The 22758-nt window shown below is 36.9% G+C and overlaps 1 protein-coding gene and 1 long non-coding RNA gene across 2 annotated transcripts; both read right to left on the bottom strand.

Annotated features, from left to right (window-relative positions):
- Positions 1 to 1368: 1368 nt before the first annotated feature.
- LOC135154564 (uncharacterized) lies at positions 1369 to 10130 on the bottom strand. Its single transcript, XR_010293959.1, has 3 exons — positions 9900 to 10130; positions 4387 to 4592; positions 1369 to 1747 (listed from the first exon to the last, which is right to left on the bottom strand). It is a non-coding gene; the product is annotated as an uncharacterized LOC135154564 (long non-coding RNA).
- Positions 10131 to 10748: 618 nt separating this feature from the next.
- LOC135154352 (cyclic nucleotide-gated cation channel-like) lies at positions 10749 to 22758 on the bottom strand. Its single transcript, XM_064100489.1, has 9 exons — positions 22718 to 22758; positions 21725 to 21964; positions 19525 to 19655; positions 17739 to 17858; positions 17186 to 17313; positions 15682 to 15764; positions 14327 to 14417; positions 12462 to 12602; positions 10749 to 11000 (listed from the first exon to the last, which is right to left on the bottom strand). The coding sequence occupies exons 1-9, from the start codon at positions 22756 to 22758 to the stop codon at positions 10749 to 10751; spliced, it is 1227 nt and encodes a 408-aa protein (XP_063956559.1).

Raw genomic sequence — 22758 nt, 5'->3', positions numbered from 1 at the left:
GCATATTTCTTAAGCTATTTTTAAACAAGTCCCTACTGCTCAAGAGTGAACGAGTCGCTTCCTCACACATATTCGAAAATATTTTGACCTGCTTTTTTTATCGGTTGCTTTGCTCCCTCACATACCCCAACAATTTTATGTCCTCTACATTTCTTCTGCTTGGTCACTTCGCTCCCTTTCACATATTCCCCAAATCTCTTGTCCCTTGCATTTTTCTTCTCTGTCATTTCGCTCATTTCGGGGGGGGGGGGGCTGATTCAGCCCCCCTTATGATCTCGGCCGTTGATCTCGCAATCGAGACGAAAATTGGCACGCGCGTTACCCATGGCATTATCTACAATACCATAATATCAAAATCTGCTCCAAAATATTATTTTGTATACATATTTAATCCAATGGAAATTCTATTTTCAGTCATAATTGACAGAGGCATCATTATTCTTGCACTGATTGGTTGAAAATAATCAAATCTTTGCTTTTTATAATTGGAATAGTACCACGAAGTGATCTCATTGAAAAACAAGTGGAACGCCTCTGGCAGTCTCGCCTGCATTACGCAATTTAATATAGCAGCAGTGCTAACTTTGAAAACTACTATAAAATAATCATTCACAAAAAATATTTTGACCTGCTTTTTTTATCGGTTGCTTTGCTCCCTCACATACCCCAACAATTTTATGTCCTCTACATTTCTTCTGCTTGGTCACTTCGCTCCCTCTCACATATTCCCCAAATCTCTTGTCTCTTGCATTTTTCTTCTCTGTCATTTCGCTCTCTCGCATATATTGCAAAATAATTTTCTGCTGTCGCTTCGCTCCCTTGCACATATCCCCAAAAATTTTTGCCCCCCCCCCGTATTTTTTTTTTCTGCAGACAGCCATGTCCCGTTCATACTCTCTCTCCAATACATTGAAATGATGGGGGGGGCACTTTGGATATGAGAGTTACTGAACAATTGAAAATCAGTGAATTATTTGGCTTTTTTTCTTTTGTTTAGTTAATATTTTCTGTGTGAGTGAAACTTCCGAAGGATTATACCCGTTTCGTTACATAAAACATACAAGTATTTTGAGAAATACCAACAGAAAAAAAAACCCAGATTTTTCCTGACTGTTCAAATCCTTAAAAAAATTATGGTAATCTTCGCTTTCTCAGGCATTGATCACAGGCTCCCCCAACACCCGTCTCTCTTTCTCTATCACCCCCATTCTTAATTCATCTTTTTGTCTCTATCCAACAGCTCATTCATAACTATCGCCTTGTTCTATCCTGTTCTATTCTTCTGTCAGCTTGCTGTCATTCCTACTTTTCACAAACTTTTTTCTCTTCTGACATTCTAAGTCAGAATGAATATACTGTAAGACATCATTTTTGCAACACGTTCAAATTTAATGAATGCACTTTTGTTACATGCCCAGTGGTAAACTTTTTCATTGAGCTATTTTAAATAATCAGAATGCACATAGCGTAAATTATTTGTTGTAAAGTTTTGCGAGTCATGTTTGTCCAAACTTAAGAGCAAGTAATGTACACGGCGGGACTTCTGCTGTGTGGTTTCAGCCTCTTCTCCAAGTTTTTAATAGTCCATTATTGCTGTTATCTTCCACTTTACCCCTCTTGGACTTTCTGATATTGAGTAGGAGTGGTCCTCGAGAAATGAAGGTGCTGAAGACTTTGCAGTATCTGGGAGGTTGTTTGCTGAATCAAAACGTCTTTCTTTCGGGGAATTCCTTGGCTTGGATGAACTCTGTACGAGATGAATGAATTAAAAAAAAGAAACATATAAGAAATATTGAACAAAAACAGATAGAAGAATGAAAAGATAGCTTTAAATTTTTCAATTAAATATTCGATAATACATGAAGAATAATATTTATTTAGGAATCAAACCTTTTCCATTGACTTGCAACAAAATAAATGTTTTTTTTTTAATATTCATGATGATATATTAACCCTATCTAGCCCCGGGGGGGGGGGCTTAATAAGCTTAATAAGCCCCCCCCCCCCCCATCCACATTTTTCACGATAAGTCCACAATGAGAAACGAGGTACCACAATTTTTTTTTTCGTTCAATTCTCGCAGAGCTTTTAGACAAAATTCGAGACGCCCAGATACGCAGTTACGCAACATTTTATGAGTTCATGTTGGACCGAAAATTGCTCAAAAATATTATTTTGTATACATATTTAATCCAATGGAAATTCTATTTTCAGTCATAATTGACAAATGCATCATTATTCTTGCACTAATTGGTTGGAAATAATCAAATCTTGCTTTTTGTAATTGGAATAGTGCCACGAAGTGATCCCATTGAAAAAAAACTATAAAATACATAAGGCCCCAAAACAAAGAAATACGTATGGAATTATAGAACCAATAAAATACATAAAAGTAGAAATTTGATTTACCATTTCTTCAGGAGCACATTTGTTTAGAAATCATAGAATTTGGGGAATTATTTAGGGATTTATCTTTAACCCTAAATAGACTGGGCTATTTCGACGCCTAAGAAGACGGGGGGGGGGGCTGATTCAGCCCCCCTTATGATCTCGGCCGTTGATCTCGCAATCGCGACGAAAATTGGCACGCGCGTTACCCATGGCATTATCTACAATACCATAATATCTGCTCAAAAATATTATTTTGTATACATATTTAATCCAATGGAAATTCTATTTTCAGTCATAATTGACAGAGGCATCATTATTCTTGCACTGATTGGTTGAAAATAATAAAATCTTTGCTTTTTATAATTGGAATAGTACCACGAAGTGATCTCATTGAAAAACAAGTGGAACGCCTCTGGCAGTCTCGCCTGCATTACGCAATTTAATATAGCAGCAGTGCTAACTTTGAAAACTACTATAAAATAATCATTCACAAAAACATCATTCATATAATGACATAATACCACGTTCATTGACCATAAATGACATTTGAACGGAGACTTAAGACTGTCAACTACACCCATGTCCACATTTCATTCACTCTATCCATAAACTTTCAAAGTTATGATGGCACTTCAACAATTACCCCAACATGGCCTAAGTTTATTGACCTTAACTGACCTTTGACTTGGTTTTGTGACCTGAAACTCACAGGGGATGTTCAGTGATGCTTGATTACTCTTATATCCCAAGTGTTATGAACTAGATCCATAAACTTTCATAGTTAGGATGGTAATTCAACAAATACCCCCAACACGGCCAAAGTTCATTGACCTTTAATGACCTTTGACCATGGTCATGTGACCTGAAACTCGTACAGGATGTTCAGTGATACTTGATTACTCTTATGTCCAAGTTTTATGAACTAGATCCATAAACTTTCAGAGCTAGGATGGTAATTTAACATATACCCCCAACACGGCCAAAGTTCATTGACCTTAAATGACCATTCACCATGGTCATGTGACCTGAAACTCGCACAGGATATTCAGTGGTACTTGATTAACCTAATGTCCAAGTTTCATGAACTAAATCCATAAATTTTCAAAGTTATGATGGTAATTCAACAAATACCCCCAACTTGGCAAAAGTTCATTGACCCTAAATGACCTTTGACCTTGGTCATGTGACCTGAAACTCAGGCAGGATGTTCACTAATACTTGATTAACCTTATGTCCAAGTTTCATGGACTAGATCCATACACTTTCTAAGTTATGATGTCATTTCAAAAACTTAACCTTAGGTTAAGATTTGATGTTGACGCCGCCGCCGCCGTCGGAAAAGCGGCGCCTATAGTCTCGCTCTGCTATGCAGGCGAGACAAAAACCAATAAAATACATAAGGCCCCAAAACTAAGAAATACGTATGGAATTATAGAACCAATACATAAGATTAGAAATTTGATTTACCATTTTTTTCAGGAGCACATTTGTTTAGAAATCATAGAATTTGGGGAATTATTTAGAGATTTACCTTTAAAGCAGAGAATTCTATATTTAGGCATAAATTAGCATTATTAATTTATTAAAAATAAATTTAAATTCTGTAAAATCAGCGATACACCCTTAGCTCCATGCTTGCAGATTACATTGATGGTGACGTGTGTATTGGTTTTCGTTGCGATCGACGGAGATCTGAAGAGGGGGACCAAAAAGCCTCCCCCCCCCCCCCCCCCCCGGGCTATGCAATCTAAAAGTAGCCCAGGATTATTATGTAGGGTAAACCAAATTTTTAATATATTTGTTCATTTAGTAAGAGTTTACTGTAAATACACAGTAAAGGCCCAGGTCCATGGTTAGCCTCCCAAATAGGATAATTTTCATCTCTATTTGGCTACTGAAAATGGAATATTTAAAGCAATGTTCTATCAAACCAAAGGTAGATAATACAGAGAAAATATTTCTTTAGAACACATGTATGATATAGATCTACTCTACCTTCTGAAGACGAGGCAGGAAATCAAATATGGTTGGGACAGCATCCTGTCTAAGACGTGTCACTTGCCCAGTCCTGTCAAAGCTACCATCTTCAAAATGAGCAAAACGGAGTACAAAGCTCTTGGAAGAATTCAATGAAGCTCGCTTCATATTGACCATCCATACTGTGTTACAGTACCGGTTCAGTCCAACGGCTGAATGGGAATCTGCAGCAAATGTAAACACATGTCATAAAATCAATTACACATAATTAAGAAAATTTGACGTGTCCAAAGGACACAGATGCCCCTGCTTAACGCGATCAGAAATCCATTCAATATGATTGAACTTAATATCATACAGAAACCAATATGCATATATATATAATTAACAAATTCAGACCTTTGAACCGACTTGCATATATAATGAGATGTGACCTTTGACCTGCGGACTCCGAATTCGAACTTAGCCTGTATTTTGTGGTCATCTACCTACACACCAAAATTTTTTTTAAATCCATTAAATATTTTTCGAGTTATTGCGCGGAAACCCAAGTGGGGGGGGGGGGACGGACAGGGGCAATGCTTAATGCCCCCTCTGGGCTTCGTCTGTGGGGGCATAAAAACTCTAGGCCTACATGTACTCAGCAGGGGCCCGTTTCTCAACACTTGGACAAGTTAGTCATATAACTTTATCTACCAAACACAGAGTTAGTTCCAATCTTACCCAAAAGGATTAACTAGAATCCATTGATATCGTATACTATTGGTGGAAAGTACATGAAACGTAGCCTTAGTCACAAAATAGCATAATTTTCAAAAAGTAAAATTATGATAAAACCTAATAATAATAATAATAATCCGCTTTTATATAGCGCTTAATACATCGAATGAAAAGATAGCTTAAAATTTTTCAATTAAATATTTGATAATACATGAAGAATAATATTTATTTAGGAATCAAACCTTTTCCAGTGACTTGCAACAAAATAAATGTATTTTTTTTGTATATTCATGATGATATATTAACCCTATCTAGCCCCTGGGGGGGGGGCTTAATAAGCCCCCCTATCCACATTTTTCACGATAAGTCCACAATGAGAAACGAGGTACCACAATTTTTTTTCCCGTTCAATTCTCGCAGAGCTTTTGAGACCAAATTCGAGACGCCCGGATACGCAGTTACCCAACATTTTATGAGCTTATGTTGGACCAAAAATTGCTAAAAATTTTATTTTGTATACATATTTAATCCAATGGAAATTCTGTTTTCAGTCATAATTGACAAATGCATCATTATTCTTGCACTGATTGGTTGAAAATAATCAAATCTTTGCTTTTTATAATTGGAATAGTACCACGAAGTGATCCCATTGAAAAAAACCAATAAAATACATAAGGCCCCAAAACTAAGAAATACGTATGGAATTATAAAACCAATAAAATACATAAGATTAGAAATTTGATTTACCATTTTTTTCAGGAGCACATTTGTTTAGAAATCATAGAATTTGGGGAATTATTTAGAGATTTACCTTTAAAGCAGAGAATTCTATATTTAGGCATAAATTAGCATTATTAATTTATTAAAAATAAATTTAAATTCTGTAAAATCAGCGATACACCCTTAGCTCCATGCTTGCAGATTACATTGATGGTGACGTGTGTATTGGTTTTCGTTGCGATCGACGGAGATCTGAAGAGGGGGACCAAAAAGCCTCCCCCCCCCCCCGGGCTATGCAATCTAAAAGTAGCCCAGGATTATTATGTAGGGTAAACCAAATTTTTTATATATTTGTTCATTTAGTAAGAGTTTACTGTAAATACACAGTAAAGGCCCAGGTCCATGGTTACCCTCCCAAATAGGATAATTTTCATCTCTATTTGGATACTGAAAATGGAATATTTAAAAAAAAAGGAGGAATTACCTCCTTTTTTGTTGGAAAAGTATTGTAGGATATGATTTTAATTACTGAATATGTTAAAAAATAGCTCAAAGTTATATTCTCATGAAAAGTTGATTTTTTTTCTCGCTCGCTTCGCTCGCTCAGGACTTATATATATATATATATATATATAAAGCAGCCTTTTGGCACATGTTCTATACTGCGCCCCTCGTTGTTTTTTTGTTTTGTTTTTTACTCTTCACGCTACTGCCGCAAATAATCCTCTTCACAGTGGCGCGTACAGACCACCGTGACAAAAAAGGAATCTAAAGAGAGAAGAATTAAATAAATTTATTATCTGGATATCATGTCAAAATCTATCACAAAATTGGATTTTTGTATTAAAAAGGTAAAAAAAATTGCTCGCTCGCTTCGCTCGCTCGCAACTTTTTTTAAAGATAAGTTCTGGCCTTCTCAAAATAGTCGCCTTACTACACCATTACGCCTATTCATACCATGATATGACCGGGAAATTTTTGGCTCTTGCCCTCCCCCCCCCCCTGGCCACCGAACCCTGTTACGCCGCTGTAAAAATGCTGTGCATCATCAACATCATCATCTACCTACACACCCAAATTTTTTAAAAATCTGTTGAATATTTCATAAGATATCTTTAAGGAGCTGTGATCTTTGACCTGCATACTCCGAATTCGAACTTAGCCTGTATTGGTATCATCTACCTACACACTCAAATTTGTTTAGATATGTAGAATATTTTTAAAGTAATCATGCGGAAACTAAATCGCATATTTAATGAGCCGTGACCTTTGACCTACCGACTACGAATTCGAACTTAACCTGTATTTTGGTGTCATCTACCTACACACTCAAATTCGTTTAAATATTTAGAATATTTCATAAGTAATCATGCGGAAACTAAATTGCATATTTAATGAGCCGTGACCTTTGACCTGCCGACTCCGAACTTAGCCTGTATTTGGTGTCATCTACCTACACACCATAATTTTTATAAATCTGTTGAATATTTCATAAGTCATCATGCGAAAACCAACTCGGATATTTCATGAGCTGTGACCTTGGACCTGCAGACTCCAAATTCAAAGTTAGCCTGTACTATGGTGTCATGTACCTACACACCAATTTTTTTTTTAATCAATATATATAAATCGAAATATATTTCGATTTATTGCGCGAAAACCAAGTGGGGGGGCGGGCGAATCAACGGACAGGGGCAACGCTTAATGCCCCCTCCGGACTTTGTCTGCGGGGGCATAATTACCAAGGAGCTGCATTTCTCAAAATAGTCGCCTTATTACACCATTACGCCTATTCATACCATGATATGACCGGGAAATTTTAGGCTCTTGCCCCCCCCCCCCCCCCCTGGCCACCGAACCCTGTTACGCCGCTGTAAAAATGCAGTGCATCATCATCATCATCTACCTACACACCCACATTTTTTTAAAATCTGTTGCATATTTCATAAGATATCTTTAAGGAGCTGTGATCTTTGACCTGCATACTCCGAATTCGAACTTAGCCTGTATTGGTATCATCTACCTACACACTCAAATTTGTTTAAATATGTAGAATATTTTTAAAGTAATCATGTGGAAACTAAATTGCATATTTAATGAGCCGTGACCTTTGACCTGCCGACTACGAATTCGAACTTAACCTGTATTTTGGTGTCATCTACCTACACACTCAAATTCGTTTAAATATGTAGAATATTTCATAAGTCATCATGTGGAAACCAAGTCGGATATTTCATGAGCTGTGACCTTGGACCTGCAGACTCCGAATTCAAAGTTAGCCTGTACTATGGTGTCACATACCTACACACCAAAATTTTTTTTAATCAATATATATAAATCAAAATATATTTCGATTTATTGCACGGAAACCAAGTGGGGGGGGCGGGCGAATCAACGGACAGGGGCAACGCTTAATGCCCCCTCCAGGCTTTGTCTGCGGGGGCATAATTACCAAGGAGCTGCATTTCTCAAAATAGTCGCCTTATTACACCATTACGCCTCTTCATACCATGATATGACCGGGAAATTTTTGGCTCTTGCCCCCCCCCCCCCCCTGGCCACCGAACCCTGTTACGCCGCTGTAAAAATGCTGTGCATCATCATCATCATCTACCTACACACCCAAATTTTTTAAAAATCTGTTGCATATTTCATAAGATATCTTTAAGGAGCTGTGATCTTTGACCTGCATACTCCGAATTCGAACTTAGCCTGTATTGGTATCATCTACCTACACACTCAAATTTGTTTAAATATGTAGAATATTTTTAAAGTAATCATGTGGAAACTAAATTGCATATTTAATGAGCCGTGACCTTTGACCTGCCGACTACGAATTCGAACTTAACCTGTATTTTGGTGTCATCTACCTACACACTCAAATTCGTTTAAATATGTAGAATATTTCATAAGTCATCATGTGGAAACCAACTCGGATATTTCATGAGCTGTGACCTTGGACCTGCAGACTCCGAATTCAAAGTTAGCCTGTACTATGGTGTCACATACCTACACACCAAAATTTTTTTAATCAATATATATAAATCGAAATATATTTCGATTTATTGCGCGGAAACCAAGTGGGGGGGGCGGGCGAATCAACGGACAGGGGCAACGCTTAATGCCCCCTCCGGACTTTGTCTGCGGGGGCATAATTACCGAGGAGCTGCATTTGAAGCGAGCCTGAATCAAGGCTGTGAAATTTATTAGCGCCACCATCTGGCTTCCTTTTATTTGCGTAAAAAGAAGAGACACGCGAAGTCACTTTCTAGTCCAAACTCCAAAGTAATCAAATTTGCTTTTTTTTTAAATATGATTTTGATTTAATTAAAAATATACTATTGACTTTTTGTATTATGGCTACTCACCGCAAAGCGCCCCGGTGAGTAGCGAGGAGTTTCGGCAAATATTAATTCTGTATTGTAATGAAGCGATGTTTGCCAACTTCACAGAAATCCAGGGCCAAATGCAGTTCGGTGTACGAGGTTAGTACTATAGATCTATACATGTACTGTAGCAACTATATGTAGCCACTAACCTCGAACTAGTAATGAGTGGGGCCAGGGCTACCACAACTATACTAGTACAGCAGGCGATGGTTGTGTGTTGTGGACACCAGAAGTGGGATCACAGCACGCGTGACCCACTAGTTAGAAATCCATTGCCAAACGTGGTTAATGGTGCGAGGTTAGTATACTAATACTAACCTCGCAATACGCGTGAGTCACTGAGTGGAGTAGCCTAACGTTAGAGTTTCATACGGCATGTACGGCCAGGCATCAATAACTTTTGTTGTCATCCAATTTCAATGAAATTTTCAGCATTTTGCTCGGAATGAATTTTACATTATTTATTAAGATCAAGGCCTAAATATCTTCAACCTGTATAATTCATAACCATTTTACTTTTTAGGTGTGCAGAAAAGACAAACCCCCCCCCCCCCAATGGTCTGCTGACTACAGTACATAAACTTAAATACACGGGACTAGTATTGTTACACAGCTTTTTGCAAATGCAAGTTTGGTAACGACTAACGAATTCCCATTTTTTTTTCAACGTAATTTTGAAGTCGAAAACATAGCTGAACTTACGAATGCAATGTCCGTCCACATCCTACCGATTAGAGCAGTTGTATGCAGCTCATGTAGGCATGAATAACGTGAAATCTAAGCTAATAAGTTCACCAACATGCCAATCTGAGCTGTGAAAAAGTGTGATCGTCCCGGAGCGAAAACAGCTTGAGCAAGGTGCAGCCAATCAGCGACCTTCTTATGTCCCCTTCGAGACAGAGGAGACGAAATGATTTTATGTCAAAAAGACTCAAAACACAAAATCATTTCGTCGACGAAATTTTTTTGTCTTTTGACACAAAATCATTTCGTCGACGAAATTTTTTTGTGTTTTGACACAAAATCATTTCGTCGACGAAATTTTTTTGTGTTTTGACACAAAATCATTTCGTCAACGAAATTTTTTTGTGGTTTTGACACAAAATGATTTCGTCGACGGAATAGATTTTCGCATCGCAACGAAATAAATTTTGTGGACGCAATTACATTTAGTCTCGACGAAAATTGATTTTGTGTGACAAAAAATAATTTCGTATACGAAATAAAACTGCGTCATGACGAAATGATTTTCATATGAACAAAAACACATTTTGTGTACGGAATGGCGTGAATTGGACGGAATTTACCATCGGACATTTGGTGCGCCATTTCGTTTGAAAAAAATTCATTTCGTATGGCACGCCAAATAAACTTTGTGGACGCAATTACATTTCGTCTAGACGAAATTGATTTCGTGCATTTCGAGACGAAATTGATTTTGTGTGACAAAAAATAAATTTTGTGTACGAAATAAAAAAGCGTCATGACGAAATGATTTTCGTCTGAATAAAAACACATTTTGTGTACGGAATGCCGTGATTTGGACCTAATTCACTGGCGGACACTTGGCGCCCCATAGTAAAGCTCTTTTCCAATCCGACGAATCTGTGCTTCGACCTGCGGATACTGCTCCAGCACTGATTTCAAATCGTGCACCGACAATGAGAGAACATCAACGTGGGTTCGGCCTCTGTATGAAGTTCGCCGTGGTACGTCGTAAAGGAGGTTAATGTCATCCAGGAATTCGCCAGACTCTAAAACTCGGGCAACACGTGAATGGCTGTTAACTTCTAGCTCTTCAACCTAAAACAATTATAGATGGATAAAAAAAAGACATGAGATATGGGACAAGCTTAATTTTGTGACAAGAGAACAAAATAGGGCAATTTTTGAAGGTTTCCATGGCAAAGAACAAGAGTGTAGTGGTTTCACGGTACACCATGTATTTTTTCATGGGCAATTTTTTGTCCTGAAATGGACCATCTAACAAAATGGATTAAAAATCCATATTTACACTAATTTTGGTGGGAGGGCCAACAAGGGGGATTCCATAAAAGTGTTTATGGTAGTTTGACTTTAACAAATTTTTGTAGCAGTGGTCTTTATGGGTAAATTATGCTTGAATGCTACAAATCAGATCAAAATTAACATCATGTGCTACGAATTAAACAAACCTACCTGAATTTAAAATCAAGAATGTAGCTTAGGGATGGGAGTTGACACTAAAAATGTATCATGCATTAACCCTTATTAAACTTGGGGGTCAATTTGACCCCCCATCCTCAACAAATTTTGTCACTACGCCGTCTTGCGCATCTTTTGAGACCAAATTTTCGATGCCCGGGTATGCGGTTCCAAAATTATGCAACGTTTTGTAAGTGCATGTCAGACCAGATATTGCTCAAAAACATGATTCCATGTAAAAAGTCAATGCAAATTGTGTTACCAAAAATCATAAATGTATGATTATTTTTAGTTTTGTTGGTTTAAATGGATCTATTTTATGTTATTTATGATCGCAAAAGGTTCCTCGACAAAGTTCATCGGGAAAAACAATATAAAACAAAGGTTTGAAAAAACAAAGAAATACATAAGAATTAAAATTAAAATAAAATACATAAGAAATTAATTATATTTTTGCTATTTTTTTGTAGATATTTGTTAGAAATGTAATAGTTGATACTCCCACCAAAAATTAGCATTCTGCTAGCTATATAAATTGAGTTAAAGGCAAATACATACACAAAAAAACAAATTCATGGCAAATTTCATATGCTTATTTGAATAATTAATTAATAAATTTTTTTTTGGAACATTTTTCTATACACTCTTGTAGTTTAAACCCGGCTCTACGCGCATGCAAATTTTCGCGGGGATTGCGCAATCAGCAACCGAGATCTGAGGGGGGGTCAAATTGACCCCCCCCCCCCCCCCTGGTCCGAATATAGCCCAGTTAAGATAGGGTTAAGCTTTTAGTGTCCATTATCATGTGCTTTCTTCTGATGTAATTTGTGGTTGTATTTACATAATAAACAATTATAATTTGCTTTTGAGGGATATTTGTATGGGTTTGGTTCGGGGCAAGGATCCCTTTTTCCATGGAAATTTGATATAAATTTTAATGAGACTCCCATCTCAGATATTACTAACATGATACATTTTCTCGTTATGGCATCAAATACAAGTGAAGTTAACATGCTTCCTCGAATGCCAAGTTGTGTATTTTTTTCCAAATGAGAGGATAAAAGAAATAAGGAATCATACCACTCCTCGACAGATGAAGTACATTTCATCTCCAACATCTCCCTGTCTTACGATGAGATCATTAGGCATAAAGAGAACAGGTTTGAGCATGAGGGAAAGAGCACGTAGGAATGCTTCGTCAGCCTCTCGGAAAAGAGCCACCTGCAAGGATATAAATATTCACATGACCAAGTCCAATAAATCCCAACGTATCATTAAATATATTAACAGAAAGTAGAAGGTTGTGAATACCATCATGAACACCTAGCAAGAAGAATGAAGCATGAAATTAAATATATTGGGCGAGTAATGAGTATGATAGCCAAGATGATAGGATATTGGTAACCATTATCCTTTCCAAACCAGGTAGTCTCTGCAAAGAATTACTGAAGTTTTTCATGCAGGAATTCCTTATTGTCTTCCCATCTCTAAGTATCACCCACTGGGCATTTTACCCGATATTACCCGGGTTGTAACAGGTAATAACGTAGTTATTACCACGGTAACACCAGTGGGTAGTAACGGGGAAATAGTAGACCAATCTTTCCCCGTTATTACCCGGACCCGATATTACTCCATTTACCCAATATTACCCAGTATGATGTAACCGATATTTCCAGCATTTTAATGATATCACCACCTCATATTACTCTGTTTACCCAATATTACCCAATTAATGTCGGCTCATTAAAAAAACAATTAGTGTCATTAGGGTCATTGAAGCACATGTTTACAACTCCATACTCTAAGCCATATCATCTTATCCTATCCTAAAATCCTACATCCTAATCCTAATCCTATCCTACACCTATCCACCAAACCCTGTCATTTACTTCTATATATTGAGCGAGTTTACAACACTTGACAAATTATGGTTAACAATTATTCAACCCTAAAACATTTTTCTAAAATTAATGTCATGATTATGACTAATATGATATATAAACTACACATTTTTCTGAAAATTTTCTGGGTGGAATAATTGCATAAACATAAACACATTAATTATTACAGCTATATTAGCTAAAATTTTGGCCATTTATTGTAGTAATGAATATTCATGAGTAACTAATATTCCCAGCATTTTCCTGATATTACCATCTGATATTACTCCATTTACCCAATATTAATGGGTTCCGCATGGGTTGGAGGTCTCGTTTCCATCTGAGTCCTATCTGGGCACCATGTGGGTTCAAGTATATGTTTTCATCTGGGTTCCATGTGGGCCCATATGGGACCCAGATATCCCAGATAAGAACCGTATGTGATCCAGATACTTTGCTGTCTGGGAATGGAAGCGTTTCAACATTACCCATTACCCCTTATCAACCTGTTTGTAACTGGGTAAAATGTTGGTTTCATCAGGGTGATAACAGTAATTTTTTGGACTTTGAAAATTTCGCTGGGATTGCTGTAAGATTGCTCTTATTACTAAAGTTTGCAATGTTATAACCAATCAAAGTCATTCAACATTACCCTTATTACCCCTCATCACCCTGTTGTAACTAGGTAAATGTAGGTTTCATCAGGGTGATAACAGTAACAGGTATCAACAGGAATTATAATTTCGGTAATAACATGGTAATAACGGTAATATTTGGTGTTACTCAAATTTCCGGGTGATATTACCGGTAATAACCGGTAAAATTGGTAATCGGTAACAAATTGCCCAGTGGGCACATTCACCACAAAAAAAAAAACAATAGGAAATGTGAGAAAGTCAGTATAAAACACACAAAGCACCTTTGTGATGAAGTGTGATGATTAGAGATGAAAGGGCAATTGCGAGATTCCTGCATGAAAGAAGGTGCTCAGACTTCTGTTTTGGACATGGCTTCTTTGTGAAGGTACCCAACTGAAACACTGAAAGACTACTGTCTACTGACCTTCTGTAGATGTTCGCCAGCAACATCGAGACCTAGATCAGTCTGCAGACAGAATGGGGCATCTCTGAAGAGGATACTTTGATCTATACCCCTGAACAAGAAGAATGAAAAAGAGAAAACTCAGTGTATGATTTACAACTTTTGCTCATATAATGCAAATAATGCACAGGTATGTGTTAGTGGGTAAATACAATGCACGACAAATTACATAGTGAAAACCCGGGATGCCTGCGACAGTACAAATATAAAATGTGCATTATTTGCTTTATAAACTGGCTGGATTTGTATTTCTAAGGTTTGTTCAAATTCTTTTTGTATTCCTTGAATCACTCAGATGAAGAAGCAACATTCTGCTTTCTATCCTTTAACCTGTTTCATGAAATACAACATTAAAGAAGTTCACCCCAGGAAAATGTTGATTTGAATAAATGGAGAAAAATCAAACTAGCATAACACTGAAAATTTCATCAAAATCGGATATAAAAATAAGAAAGTTATGACAGTTTAAAGTTTTGATTAGTTTTGACAAAACAGTTATATGCACAACTCAGTGACATGCAAATAAGACAGTCGATGATGTCCCTCACTCACTATCTCTTGTTTTTTATTGTTTGAATTATACAATATTTCATTTTTACAGATTTGACAATAAGGACCAACTTGACTGAACCATATAGTTTTATTTTAAACAATGCTAATTCCACATATTCAGGGAGGAATTATTCATTGTTTCACTTGACAAAGAGGAGAAAATTGAAATATTTCATATTTCATATAATAAAATACAAAAGAAATAGTGAGTGGATGACGTCATCAGTCTCCTTATTTGCATACCAACCAGGATGTGCATATAACTGTTTAATGAAATTATGCGAAACTTCAAAATGTCATAACTTTCTTATTTTACATCCGATTTTGAAAAAATTTTCAGTGTTATGCTTGTTGGATTTTTCTATTTTAAATCAAATCAATTTTTTGTTGAGGTGGTCTTGTCCTTTAACTGTAATGATACAATGCAATTCCTGCAACTACAAATTATTTGGTAGGATGGTCCAATAAATTTCAAGAGTTATCAATATGAGCACAATGTGATGGTCACAAATACCTTTAATATTGCCGTACAAACTTTTTTATACATACTAATACCGGGACCGATACATGGTATGAAATCATTCATAAGGTGTTTGTTATAGTGACCGTAGCATTACATGGTGAAATTCATTTTATTTTCTAGAGGGTTACAAGGAAAATGTATTACCATATTCTCTACATGATGAAGAGAGGGAAAACAGCAATATATCAAAAAGAGATATATATCGCTTTAGCTGGCAATCAAATACCAAACTCTGACTTACTTGTTACGTGCCCATAGATAATCAAAATAGCTAATAACTCGATTCCTCAACTTGCTGTTCAATCGCATGTCTTTCATTTGGTCCTGTGACAGAATGATATAAAATGCAATATTTTGAGAGAGTTGAGCGAACTTTGTGGTGCTGAAATGCTTGGCAAGAAATCTAAAATGGAATTATTTTAGATTTTTATTACATGTAATTTGAACACTTATTAGCACAGATATTTGTTAATAATGATACAGTACTAAAAAATCTTTGGTTCCATCCCATTTCACAAAATAAAAAGCAAAAGAGGATACAATGAAGTCTCATTATCAGCCTACAACCAAGAAATTCTGCTGCTTATTCTTCTACACTTTAGTACCAACAATAGTAATTTATTATGCTGTACCAGTATATGTTTTTTTAATAAAAGATTTTTTAAATAAATAAAGACCCTGACCGGGGTAAAAACAACCATACATCAACTGAAAGGTAATGATTCATAGAATAGAAATATAACAAAAATATTACATATATCTCCTTCCATTACTTAAAAGATTAAATAGAAATCAAAGAAATTGCTCCTCCTGAACTTGTTTCGATTGAGCACCCCAACGTCGCATGAAAATGATGACGTCATGTTGTGTATGGAGGGTCGTGATTCCATAGGTTTGTGTACAAAAAAACTGGGTGATTTTTCTGATTTCCAGACTATGAATTCAATTTTTTTTCCATTTTCAGATGAAAATGGCAGTCACAATTATTCAGTGTTCAAATGGAGGAAAACTTACAACTATTCACTACTTTTTTGTGTGATTTTTTTGTTTGGCTCATATTGGGCCTAAATTGCTATGTCAGGAAAAGTTGTTACACATAATGTGAATGCAGATAGAATTGAAATCTGCACCATATAAGCAGGAAATAAAATATGGCAAAAACTAGTCCAAAACTGTAGATTTCATAAATTCAAGCGTGCAGGAACAAATATATGTGATATCACTCTGTGATAGAAGTGAAGAAAATGAAATGCGTAATCTGGAAAGCAAAAAAATCACCCAGTTTTTCTGTGTACAAACCTATGGAATCACAACGCTTCTCACACAACGTGACGTCACGGTCTCGAGGCCGGTGAAAAGCACAATAAAGCCTGTTTTCTAAGCCTGATAATTGTAGCTGTTCTTAAGCAAAATACTCAGCTGTTAAGCGGCGAAAATGCATAAAGCTTACATTGCTGTATTTAGTAGTCTATAAACTTTCGATTGGTATATAGTGATTTGTGATTTTCATTTTTGGGTCCGGTCTGGGTCTTTAATTTTCACCACACAAAAGACCTTATATATACAGGGAGTGTTTCATGAAGAGTTTGATGGATTTGATCTCAGCTAATCAGATGCAAGGATTTGGAGTAGCTTATAACATATGGCAGTGAAAATCGCTGATAAATATCAATATTCCTGAAGCAGACTCATCACGCACAGAGAATAGGATAGAGGAGTGAATATTGTGAGAATGCCCTACGTACCTTCACCGCTGCAAGTCTCTCTTCATAGCTGACTCGTCCCGACTCTTCGTTTGCGAGGGTGGAGGCGATGTTTCCGAGCACCCAACCGAAGAGTAGCTTTCCAAACACCATCACCATACTTGCAAATACTAGAAACAAACACGAAATAGAAGATGCAATGTGAAAGATGGAAAAGGTCGTAAACCTATTATGTAGAGGTTTTAAAAATCTAGAACATATTGAAGTTCAGACATTCTTCTACATACAAATGGGGGGGGGGCAATCACTCTCCTGATTGTTAGACTAATTTTCTGGCTATTTATTGAAACTATGAAGCATCTAACAGCACTACTGTAGCCATCGTTTTTCACTTTCCTGAAGATCTTTCTCTTCATATTACAAAATGTGGGTAGTACGCTGACCAAATGGATTCTGGATTCTTTATAAAACCTATTAAGTCAAAATATTTTCTTGTGGGACTGAGAAAGATAACACCTAACCAAATGAAATTAGTATCATGTATGGGAACAAGACTGCTCGCTCTACATTTGACATTGTTGAAATCTAAACTTACTTAGCTCAGGAACACTGTACACATGTATATCACCATACCCCGTTGATGTCAAAGTAGCCACAGCCCAGTAGATAGTATCGCAGTAACGATAGAAGATGTATGGTTCATTCCCTCTGTAACCTGTCAAATATTGACGATAAATGGTAGTTGTGAGCTATATAGCAACTGTTGGGCAACTGTTTTCATGTCATTTTTTGTAAGGATCTTTACAGAACATGGACTAGTACTACTACTACATGTACTACTACTAATAACTTCAGATTTTACCAAGGGTAGACACTTCAGTTCTGAAAACTGTTTCCCCCAGCGGGCCCTGCTTAACATGGTGTTATTATTACTTTGGCTTTAGCACAACCACCTTGATCGGTTGCTGGAGCATTGAAGGAATTTCTGTCTACTGTCTACACATTCACCTCACATGGGCCGAGTTCGGCACGATGTGGGTCTTTAAATCAATTAAGGAAAATGGAAACAGTATATTTCAGATTCACTAGTGTTAAGTCACTATATTCACTTCTTTCACAAAAGACTGGCAACATTTTATAAATAAATGCTCCCTTTACATGTATGTATAAAAAAGGAAAAACTGAACAATGGTAAGTCAACCATGGTGACACAACATTTGCTCTGGCGACAATTGCTCCTTGCTTTATTTCATCTAAGATATAGGGTTAGAGGAAGGGTTGCAATAGAGTTTTATATTAGCAAGGTAAAGGGTTAGGTTCAGGATAGGATATAGAGTTAAATCCAGGGTTGAAGTTGGTCATTCCATATAGTGTGTGCAATTTACAGCAGAGCATTGCCGCCTAAGCAAATGTCATGGATCCTCAACCTTAACCCATGTGAAAGAAATAGATGAGAAGATAGGGGACATAAAGAAAACACTCTGAAAAGGGAGAAAAGGCGAAGCACTGCAAGGAATGTTTGACGAGAGAAAGCAAATGCATGAAATAAGTGAATTGGGTAAGCGAATAGGAATGAGTGGAATGACGAGAAAGAGAACAAGTGGAACGCCTCTGCAGTCTCGCCTGCATTACGTGATTCGATATAGCAGTAGTGCAGACTTTGAAAACGGCTATTGAACGATCATTCACAAAAGAGAACACTCATTTGATAATGAGATAAGTATGTCCATTGAGCCAAAATGACCTTTGACCACGATCATGTTACCTAAGACGGGTGCAAAACATACTTGCAGATTACCCTTATGTCTATGTTTCATGAATTACATGTGTAGATCCATACGCTTATGATGCCGATTCCATAAATACCCCCAACATTATCAAAGTTTGTTTACCTTAAATGACCTTTGACCTTGGTCATGTAACCTGAAACTCGCACAGGGTATTCAGGAATACTTAATTGCTCTTATGTTCAAGTTTCATGAACTAGATCCAAAATTTTTTAAAGTTATGATGACAATTCCACTAAACCCCCAACATGGTCAAAGTTTGTTGACACTAACTGACATTTGACCTTGGTCATGTGACCTGAAACTCAGGAAGGATCTTCAATAATACACCATTACCCTTGTTTGGGTTTTATGAACTAGGTCCATATACTTTCTAAGTAATGTTGACATTTCAAAAACTTAAGATAACGGCGCCTATAGTCGCTACGCTATGCAGGCGAGACAAAAATGAAGAACAAAGTGCATGGAAGAAAATAGAAAAGAGATTATTATTGACAGAGAAGAAAGGTTGCAATAGAAAAGTGAAGAAAAGATAACAGAATATCAATAAAAAAGAGAGAACAAGAAAGAAGAAACGGAGGATGGACAACTTACCCATCTTAGTAGCCCATGAGCCTTCTTTGCAAACACCAAGAGGACATGCTATGGTGTACCAGATGCTAGCAAACAGATGAATGATGATCAGCAGTAAAACAAAGAACTTGGTTAATCTCACTTTCAGGATACTGAAATGAAAAAGATAATCAAGAGACAACAATTACATAACCAACTATATACAACTCAATCGACCAATATACTGAAACTAAAGTTGGCATTACAATTTGGAGCATATGTCAGACTTGTTTTAAAACCAACTTTTTGTTTGTATTTCTAATTAGTGTATAGGTCTGAAGACTCACTAACAGTGACGGTTAAGAGGGTTATCCATTACTGGGACTAGACACAACCGGGTGGTGTTTCAAAAAGATTCAAGATTAGAGTCCCTCTTTACTTTTAGTTGCATGTGGTATATAACATCATCGCATTGGCCAGATCATGCGCACAGGATGGTCACTTCTGCATATCCATCAATAAAATTAAGCATTAAATAGCATGTACGCGTTGGTGTGAACGTGTACGACTGTAAGACCTCTGTTACACCGGATTTCCTATGTAGTCTTGGCGTGCCCTGAGACCAGTCTTGGGCAGGTTTCTCATCCGGTGTAAACGCAAAAACCTACCCAAGACCCCTTCTCAGCAAACCTATCTCGGACCACCTTGCGGTGTGTTCCGAGACCGGTCTCGGGGCGCCCCAAGACTGCTTTTGATTTGGTGTAAACACAAACCTGCCCGAGCCTGGTCCAGTCAGACTGCAGGTCCCAATAAAGTGGCTTCTTTCATCCAAGTGATATTCATGACTTTATATGTTTTGCATATTTAATGAGCTTGATGCGGACCAAAACACCTCTTTTCATTCGGTCATTGCTGCTCTAATTATGCATCGAATTTCATGAATTTGGTACCATTGTAAAGAAGAAGAATCATTCTTTCAGGTCATGTGTTTGGATTTATTCAAGGATTTTGTAATATAGGTTAAAATTTTGATCTAAAATATGCTACAAAATAAATATTCTCACCTGACAAAAGCTGCTATTTTCACACTTTATTTTTGTTTGAGCCCAAATGATTTTTATATCATGATAAAGCTGAATATGTATGCTTTGAAATGATATAGGTTTCAAAATAAGAATTGGTTTAATCGGGTCAAGATCACACTTTTCATTTGCCAAGTACATAAAGCAGCTTGAAAACAAGTATACTGCACTCTGATTGGTAATTAAAAAAGACCACACAATGGCAAATTCCAACGGTTCCAGTGTTTGGGTTCGTGGGAAGGTCACACTTCCCATGTGGTAATCTCCTCAAATACCCCGCGCCTGTTGTTCTGTGAACCTTATCCAGCCAATCAGAACTCTGGATTTCATGCAAGTACAAAATTTCAGAAATCTCGTCTTGTACCTTGGTGGGAAAAGTGTGATCTTGACGCGATTAAAAGGTGCTGCATATCAAGAGTGGCATTGTGAGAAAGTACAGAAGTTCAGCTTTATGGTGATATAGATATCATTGCGGCTCAAAATAAAAAGTTTTGCACAATTTGCAAAAGAAAACAGAGGAAGAAAATTCAGTTTTGAGGCACAATTTCAGGCCAAAAATTTTACTAATTTAACAAAATATTGTATACAAAATAAATGACCAATATGAAAGAGTAACTTTTACTCTATCTGATGGTGCAATAATATTTCATTTAACTTGAGGTTAAAACAGGTAAATTCTTAGAGAAAGAAAATCTCACGAATCACGAGATTTTGCAAGGAGGAGGATTCAGCCACGAGATGATTTGGATGAATCTGGCCTTTTTGCTCATTAGCATAGGGACCTGCGGTCTGACAGGGTCAGAGACAGTTTCGCTTGATGTGCTACACCTGGAACGATTATCCAAACAAACACAGCGCGCACTTGGCGCCCTGCTCAACTAATCTCGGACAGCTTTGGTAAGTCACTGTAAACGCACAGAAAGCTGTCTCAGTGGGGGGGAGGCATCGAGACTCGTTATGATTCCGGTGTAATAGGGGGTCAAACATTTAGATCAACTTTTTGAAAACGAGTCTCGGGGCGCCCTGAGACTGGTATTGGGTAGGATATCCAGTGTAACAGGGGTCTAGGTAACATTTAACTCCTCGTAAAACACCACCCAGAATAAGTGACCACTTTACATTTATGAGACATCTTACAATCAGAATCTTTCATTACTTACTTGATATTAAGTTCCTGTTCCCATCTATCAAAAAATTGTGACACACGCATCAGACGTATAACCTGTCGGAATCTCAGAAATGACAGTACTGCAAAGTGCTTATCCCTGTGGGCCAGGAATGCAAAGAGCTCTATGGGAAGCGTAGGTATCAGGTCCTGTGCGAAACCACTCCACTTGCGTAAGTAGCTTTTGTATATCTTGCTGAAGTCTTTCTCAAGGGCGCCATATTCGTCTGCATTGCTGTCGTTATTCCCGTCATTGCAAAAAGGTGTTTGAGAAAATCATTAATGGTCGACTAATGAATTTTCTGGAAACTCACAAAATATTGTATAAACATAAGTATGGTTTTCGCAGACAATATAGTAGGCCTACTGAATTATCATTGATAAACCTTGTAGATGCAATATTTTGCAATCAATTGATAAAGGCAAACGCCTTGTATTTTTATTGATTTTAAGAAAGCATTAGTTACTACTGATCATGAAATCATTTAGAAAAGTTGAAAAATTATGGTACACGTGGTATTGTATTGAATTGGTTTTACAGTTACCTCTCAAATCGATCACAAGTCTTATGCTACAAGGAAATAATATCTAGGCAGAGAATGATAACATATGGTGTTCTTCAAGGTTCAGTCCCTTGGGCCCACGTTATTTCTGTTGTATATAAATGATCTACCATTTTTAAATCAGATTATTTGCTTATCTTTCAGACTTTTGATAAAAAGACGAAGAGATTAAAGAGATATGAATAAAGGTTTTGTTAACAAGTTGACAATAAATTTAAAGAAAAATTTATATAATCATTTAGGGACCAAGACAATCATGTGAACATAGTAACATAGCTATAGGCAGAGTCAGTGAAGCATCTTTTGTAGGAATCCAAATTGATGAAAATTTTATTTGGAAGGAGCACATTCAAAAAGTTCATAAATGTATACGAAGGAAAATTGGGTTACTGTGTAAGTTGAGACACTGTGTGTCTAGTACTCACATTCTCATACGCTGGTATAAATCCTTTATCCAGCCACACAT

This window comes from Lytechinus pictus, chromosome 6 (genome assembly GCF_037042905.1).
Source record: "Lytechinus pictus isolate F3 Inbred chromosome 6, Lp3.0, whole genome shotgun sequence".
NCBI classification, from domain to species: Eukaryota; Metazoa; Echinodermata; class Echinoidea; order Temnopleuroida; family Toxopneustidae; genus Lytechinus; species Lytechinus pictus.
The sequence above is the reverse complement of the archived record's forward strand: the minus strand, read 5'-3'. Positions and strand labels throughout refer to the sequence as shown.

Coding starts and splice junctions, on each gene's coding strand:
- LOC135154352 (XM_064100489.1), bottom strand. CDS start 22,758: ATGTGTGGCTGGATAAAGGATTTATACCAGCGTATGAGAAT. Junction 19,656..21,724: donor GAACAGGAACTTAATATCAA/GTAAGTAATGAA, acceptor TTTTCATTTCAG/TATCCTGAAAGTGAGATTAA. Junction 17,314..17,738: donor GTACAGTGTTCCTGAGCTAA/GTAAGTTTAGAT, acceptor GTTTGTTTCTAG/TATTTGCAAGTATGGTGATG.